Source organism: Neophocaena asiaeorientalis, unplaced genomic scaffold (genome assembly GCF_003031525.2).
Source record: "Neophocaena asiaeorientalis asiaeorientalis breed wild unplaced genomic scaffold, Neophocaena_asiaeorientalis_V1.1 scaffold230, whole genome shotgun sequence".
NCBI lineage: Eukaryota > Metazoa > Chordata > Mammalia > Artiodactyla > Phocoenidae > Neophocaena > Neophocaena asiaeorientalis.
The window spans coordinates 9,909,063-9,916,550 of record NW_020175186.1 but is presented as its reverse complement, the minus strand read 5'-3'; the positions used below and the strand labels follow the sequence as shown (position 1 = coordinate 9,916,550).

General features: G+C 44.2%; 1 protein-coding gene across 1 annotated transcript in view; it reads left to right on the top strand.

Annotated features, from left to right (window-relative positions):
- The window catches only part of KCNA4 (potassium voltage-gated channel subfamily A member 4), a 7,438-nt gene extending 979 nt beyond the window's left edge, over nucleotides 1-6,459 (top strand). Inside the window, exon 2 of the mRNA XM_024764697.1 lies at nucleotides 2,460-6,459. Coding sequence (XP_024620465.1) covers nucleotides 3,247-5,238 — 1,992 coding nt within the window. The 5' untranslated portion in view covers nucleotides 2,460-3,246 and the 3' untranslated portion in view covers nucleotides 5,239-6,459. The remainder of the gene's footprint in view (nucleotides 1-2,459) is intronic.
- Nucleotides 6,460-7,488: the final 1,029 nt, after the last annotated feature.

Genomic DNA, 7,488 nt, shown 5'->3' with positions numbered 1-7,488 from the left:
ATGCTTGGCTCTTGTTTGGGGGCACAGGGATTGGGGAATAGGTAGTCAGCAAAATCCTATTAGTTGGTGGTGTTTAAAAGGAAGGGACATTACCCTGTGAAGGTCTCCCCCATAAAGTCTCCCAAGAGTTGACTCGAATAGATTCTCCTAACATGAATACCTTGAGTTGAGAAGGAAGAGAGATTTTAAACTAGTCTGATTTGCTGGTTGGATTTTTTTTCCTCTTTTTCTCTCTCTTTTTTTTTTTCTTCACTCTCTCCCTCCCTTTTTATATCCTCCTCCTCTTCTTCCAAGATCAGGGATAGTGAGGTAACTGGAAGCAAATTAGAAGGAATGTGATTTGCTTTTTGTACAGTGGGGGAGGGAGTTAAACCAAAATGAACAAACCCAAATAAATGAATAAGTAAACAAGTAAATAAGAAATTATTTGGTGTGAAGGGGGCAAGGCTAGCTCTCCTGAAGAGTTGATTGTGAATTAGAAGACCCTCTAACTGGTGACCTTCTGGGAGTCAGTTGGGTGGAAGAGGGGGTGTGCGTAGTATACAAATTTACAGGCACTTTGGTTACACTGGGGCTTTATTTAAATAGTGTATTATAACTGCTTTGAGGGGTTGGGGAAGAAACTGAGCAAACTCTCAGGCAATTTGGCTTGTGTGAAAGTCTTTAAAGGATGTTGGCCTGACCCTCCACAGTGAAGACAGAGATTTGGAGACCTTGTGAGAGTGAACATTTCAGAGTATGAGATGATGTTAGGAGTCAGGCAAAGGAAGGGGATGTCATTCCAAAAACCCTCAGAGGGGTATTTTCTGGGTTTTGTGTCCTCAGTCAGGCTCACCTCTTGCCCTGGGAGAATGTGTATGATCACATTAGAATGTGTGATTGGGAAGACCTTTGCTTGCCACTTCCCTGCATGTCACTTGATAAAACCCAGGTGTATTTAGGCTTCTAGGCTGACACAATTCAGCAAAGAGCAGCAGGTGGTCAAGCACTGGGTCCTGCTAATGGCTCCAAGTGCTTCCGGTAATAGAGGCTGGTAGGTGCCCTGAATTCCGGCTGTCATTATCTTCCCCAGTTCTCTCGGCCACTCTCTGCATTCTTGGAAGTCCTGTTGGAAAGAGTGAACGGAAGAAGCAAGAGGAGACAGGAGAAGCAAGATTGGGGCAGGAGCATTTACACGTCCTGGCAGAGGAGATGAGTTAGTTGGACCTACGGAGAGCAAACTAAGGAAGAAGAAAGGTCAGGAATACTAAGTGACAGTGGGGACAGAGGAGGGCTGCAAGGAAGATGTGATCAGGAAGTGGCAGATTGGAAATAAACGGGGTGAGGTGGGGGAGGGAAGGAAAAGAGAGGGGAATTTGGGAGATGGGAACTATGGTTAAATTATAGGGAAGAAAGTATCATAGGCTGAAAACAAAGTGCACACAAACTGGGATTTGAACCATGAGGAGATAGTCCCTTGAGCAAAGTGTAGGAGGAAGCATCGAGGTGAACATGGGGAACTGCAAGGAGAGAAGGTGATTATTAGAGAAATGGAAACTGGGATAAGCTCCTAGGCTGTGGGCAGTATGGAGTGTTCTGGAGTCAGGGGAACAGAAAAACAACAACAGGGACATGCTTCAGCGAGTCAGGGAGTGCCAACATAATACAGACCATTGGTGAGTCTCAAAATGTCCTGGATGTCCTCACGTTCTGCCCTTCCCCTGCTTAGACAATGCTATGAGGACTTGCGCATTTGGGGGTGGGTAGATTGACCATAAAATGTTATTATGTTGTTAATAACCGCCAGCCTTTATTGATATTCCTCATGTACAAGGCACTGTGGTGTTCTGTCAACATCAGTTATCTCATTTATCCTCTCAAAAGTGGGATGGGGGAGGTTGTATTATTATCTACACTTTGTAGATGAGGTGATTGAAGATTGTTTAAGTGGTGGAACCTGGATTAAAGAAAACTGTTTTTTCCGACTTCTCTAATCCTGAATCAAGACAGAGAGGGGTGGACGGCCACTAAATTCAGAAATATTTTATGTGGAAATTTAAAAAAATGCCTTGAGATCAATGAATGATGGAAGCAGCTGTAAAGTGACAGCATTGTTATTGTGGAATGAAGAGAGTGACAGTGAGAACTAAGACCTGGCATTAGAGAAAAGGTGGATTGAAGGAAGAGCCATATGGGTCAAGAGTGGAGAGAGGAAAAAATAATTGAGTTGCCACAAAAGTAGACAGTGCTGAAATATATCCAAAGAAGAAGGAAAGAAGGATGTTTAGTGAGAAGGAGATTTAACAAGCTGCCCCATACTACTCCTTGGAAATTTATAGTCGCTTTGGTGCTTTATATAATGGCTTGCTTGCTTGAGGACAGGAGAAAAAAGTATATGTGAAGGAAACGCTCAGTTTGCTCTTTATTATTTGATTCTTCTTTTTATTTTTCTCCTATGCTTGTTTCCCCTCCTTTTTCAGGTGAAGTGGCTTCTTCTGCATGATTTTAGCTGAAGGATGCTGTGCATTTCCTTGATTTCTATGGAGACCTCAGAGCTGGGCTTGCCCCCACTGACACCTCATCTTGCACCTTCTCTACCTCCCAAGGTCTTTGCCTCTAAAGCTAGCTCGGCATTGCCCCTGGGTCCAGGAAGCCAGTGATGAATTTAAGGGGAAAGCCTGGAGAATCATCCTGATAGGCTTTGAGTGGCAATGTCTGGACATACTTCAAGTCACATGTTAACATGGGTCAAGCCATCACTAGAAGGCAAGTGCTAAGACTTAAAGGCTTATTTGCATTTTATTTAAATTTGATGGACTGAGCTCTGGACAATTTCCATGGCAGAAAAATATATTCCATTTTCTAGGCACGACTGCTGGCTGTTGGATACTTGCTGCCTTTAAATCTCGCAGCATCAATACCACATTCTAGACGTTATTTCCCACTTTGAACATCCCCCCAAAAAAATAAGTGTTTGAGAGACCCCAACATTTTCTGACTTAGGCTTGAAAGTGCCAGGCTGTTTCTCTGGAGGAACCAAGCTCTGGAGAGCAACACTGAATCCCTGGGAAGAGAGAGCATGGGGTGTGCTGATTTAAAAACAGAAAATGCAAAGTTGGACTGAAAATATCCTTAGTCTTCCAAGCAATCTGCTTAAAGGTTCCAAACTTACCTTAATTTGGTGAGAAAAGAAGCTGCCCTATTTTTCTTTCTCCTTCTTCTTCTTCTCCTCCAACTGGAACCAGCCATTTCCCCCAAACCACCACCATGGAGGTTGCAATGGTGAGTGCGGAGAGCTCAGGGTGCAACAGTCACATGCCTTACGGTTATGCCGCGCAGGCCCGGGCCCGGGAGCGTGAGAGGCTGGCTCACTCGAGGGCGGCTGCGGCGGCTGCTGTGGCCGCGGCCACAGCTGCTGTGGAAGGCGGCGGGGGGTCTGGAGGGGGCGCCCACCATCACCACCACCACCAGTTGCGTGGGGCCTGCACCTCCCAAGACCCTCAGAGCGGCCGGGGAAGTAGGAGGAGGAGGCGACAGCGGCCCGAGAAGAAGAAAGTCCACCACCGGCAGAGCAGCTTCCCTCACTGCTCCGACCTGATGCCCAGTGGCTCCGAGGAGAAGATCCTGCGGGATCTGAGTGAGGAGGAGGAGGAAGAGGAGGAAGAGGAGGAGGAAGAGGAAGAAGAGGAGGCAGAGGAGGAGGAGGGAAGGTTTCGCTACAGCGAGGATGACCGCGGCGATGAGTGTTCCTACACCGACCTGCTGCCCCAGGACGATGCGGGCGGCGGTGGCGGCTACAGCTCGGTCCGCTACAGCGACTGCTGCGAACGCGTGGTGATCAACGTCTCAGGCCTGCGCTTTGAGACCCAGATGAAAACCCTGGCCCAGTTCCCCGAGACTTTGCTGGGGGACCCTGAGAAGAGGACTCAGTATTTCGACCCTCTGCGTAACGAGTATTTTTTTGACAGGAACAGGCCTAGCTTTGATGCCATCTTATACTATTACCAGTCAGGGGGCCGCCTGAAGAGGCCCGTCAATGTCCCGTTTGATATCTTCACGGAGGAGGTGAAGTTCTACCAGTTGGGGGAGGAGGCCCTGCTCAAGTTTCGGGAGGATGAGGGCTTTGTGAGAGAGGAGGAGGACAGGGCCTTGCCAGAGAATGAATTTAAAAAGCAGGTTTGGCTGCTCTTTGAGTATCCAGAGAGCTCCAGTCCAGCGAGGGGCATAGCTATCGTCTCGGTCCTGGTCATCCTCATCTCCATCGTCATCTTCTGCCTGGAAACCTTGCCAGAGTTTAGGGACGACAGGGATCTTATCACAGCACTGAGCACAGGCGGGCACAGTGGGTTGTTGAATGACACCTCGGCCCCCCACCCAGAGAACTCAGGGCACACGATATTCAACGACCCCTTCTTCATTGTGGAGACGGTCTGTATTGTGTGGTTCTCCTTTGAGTTTGTGGTTCGCTGCTTTGCTTGTCCCAGCCAAGCCCTCTTCTTCAAAAACATCATGAACATCATTGACATTGTCTCCATTTTGCCTTACTTCATCACGCTGGGCACGGATCTGGCCCAGCAGCAGGGGGGTGGCAACGGTCAGCAGCAGCAGGCCATGTCCTTCGCCATCCTCAGGATCATCCGTCTGGTCCGAGTATTCCGGATCTTCAAACTCTCCAGGCACTCCAAGGGCCTGCAGATCCTGGGCCACACCCTCCGAGCCAGCATGCGGGAACTGGGCCTTCTGATCTTTTTCCTCTTCATTGGGGTCATCCTCTTTTCCAGTGCTGTGTATTTCGCGGAGGCGGATGAACCGACTACCCATTTCCAAAGCATCCCAGATGCATTTTGGTGGGCCGTGGTGACCATGACAACTGTGGGCTACGGGGACATGAAGCCCATCACTGTGGGGGGCAAGATCGTAGGGTCTCTGTGTGCCATTGCAGGCGTCTTAACCATTGCTTTGCCAGTGCCAGTGATTGTCTCTAACTTTAACTATTTCTACCACAGAGAGACTGAAAATGAGGAACAGACACAGCTGACACAGAATGCAGTCAGTTGCCCGTACCTCCCTTCTAATTTGCTGAAGAAATTTCGGAGCTCTACTTCTTCTTCCCTGGGGGACAAGTCAGAGTATCTAGAGATGGAAGAAGGGGTTAAGGAATCTCTGTGTGCAAAGGAGAAGTGTCAGGGAAAGGGGGATGACAGTGAGACAGATAAAAACAACTGTTCTAACGCGAAGGCTGTGGAGACCGACGTGTGAATCTCCTTCGCCACCCGCCACTGCCCCTCCCCCCAATCCCAGCATCTCCAAATATATTTATGCATAGAGAGTGCAGTTATGAAAATGATATATGCAAATGAATCCAATGCATACAGTAGTACGCCATTTAATGGTTATACATGGCATAATTGTTACTAAACTTGTATTACATATCAAACAAATGATACATCTTGGAGAAGAGGGAGGCTTAAATAGGAGCAAATCTATCTTTATATTTTTTATTAGAATGCAAGAATTTTGCACATTAACTGGAGGAGGTGTTAAAAGTAAAGATGGTTCTGTGGAGAGAATGTGTATGTGTGTGTTTGTGTGTGTGTGAGTGCTGCGTGCGTGTGTGTATGTGTAAGTAAATTGTCAACGTTGTTAGTAATCGTGCAGTGATGGGAAAAGTTGGCATTTTGAAGTATTTACTATGTAAGACCTAATGAATTTGAGCTGTCATTTATCAGTGCTTTAATAGCATTTCATGTCTTTGGATCCCATAGCTGTTGTTTTTTAAAAATTGTAAGAATTACTATGTAGAAAAAAAGAAAGTGGATTATTTAATAGATGATAGGTTACATCATTTAATTAAAGTTTATTTTTAACTGGAAATTAACTTTTAAAAAGGCTGCAGGGGCCTTTAGAAATTGATTATATTTTATTATTCATTTTGGGGAGATGTGACAGCAAATGCCTAACAATGATGGAAGAAATGAAATCAGAGAAAATGTAACAAGTTTTGTTCACAGATAACAGAACTGGAATTTTCTTTCTTTCTTTCTTTCTTTTTTTTTCCTTTTCCTTTGCACTACTTTATATGCTGGAGATTGAGAGAGACTTCATACTGTGAATGTTTACTAATGTAACAGTTCAATGACAATCATTGGAAGAATGATTTCTTAGTCTTATTTTACTGTTCTCTCATTTTCTTTGTGTGAGAAGAATGGCCACAGAGATAACAGCACATGATTCCCTTCTCTTCTTAAATCTAAATAACTGATCTGCAAAGGGACTATGAAGTCAAGTTTAGCAACTGAATCTTTTGAAATTGCTCTGTTACAATGATGCTTCTGAAACCATACTATTTTAAATATTCTTCTGCCTTTAAATCCAGAATAATTTAACCAAAGTTAATGCATGCACTGAAAGAATTCTTGAAGAATTAAGATGCCCAGCAGCTACAGTGATTATGGCTTAAGAGCTTTCTATTAAATGTGCAACATAAATTCTAGATTTATTAAGTTTATTTATTTGTGTAGCGACATAAGTGCAGAATGTGGGGATTCACCTCAGAATTTAGCATTCTATTTGCTAAAATTGATATAAGAAAGAATTGTGTCAAAACATTTGGCTTCCACATCACCATCATTATCATTTTTATTAAAGGAATTAGTGACACATGTAACTGCATTTAACTCACGACAAGATGTTCTAGAGTGTGAGGTAACAGCTAGTGATCCAACTTACACTGTTAAGTCATAATGAGATGTAGGTCAGCAAACTCAGAATACATAAGAGGCCTTATTCTCCAATATTTCAACTTCTTTATAAAGTTGTTGTTCTGAAGTCTGGGGAAAAAAATGCTATGTAGGGTATCTCAGCACGTAATGAACTCTGAAAACTGCGAACTTTTTTTTTTTTAAAAAAAGGGCTAGAATAGCTTTCCTGAAGCCTTTTAATACCAGGTCATCATTTGATAATAATATAAATCTTAGCTCTCCTTGAATGATATTTAAAATTCAAAGTAAATTCAATATTAGGTTTAAACCCAAAGCTACCCCCTTCTCTTCACCCTTTCACCACCACTTTAAAGAAACACCTCTCAAGAACACCTTTTGGAGAATGAAAAACCACCAGGGGTAGGGGGGGTGTTGATTGAGTGCAGACCAAAGATCTCTAGTGGACAATGGAGAGTGACAGAACAAGGAAATGCCATCTGTAACAAGACTTCAAAGGTGACATTTTAATATATTTTGGATTTAGAGCAAAAAATGTAACAAACATTAGACTAGGGGTAACACTATTCGGGTTGGTCACCGTTCATTTGGGAAAGTCACTGTTAATCTCTGTACCCCAGTTTCCTCATTAGTAAAAAAGAGGGCACGTAAAGCATTTGTTACATCACAGAGTTGTTATGGGAGGCAAATGAAAACATGTGAAACCTCTGAAATGCCGAGTTCCGTATAAATTTCTGATGCTATGTCTAAATTGTTTAATCTTCCTCTGGGAGAAAAAGAGACTTAGAAC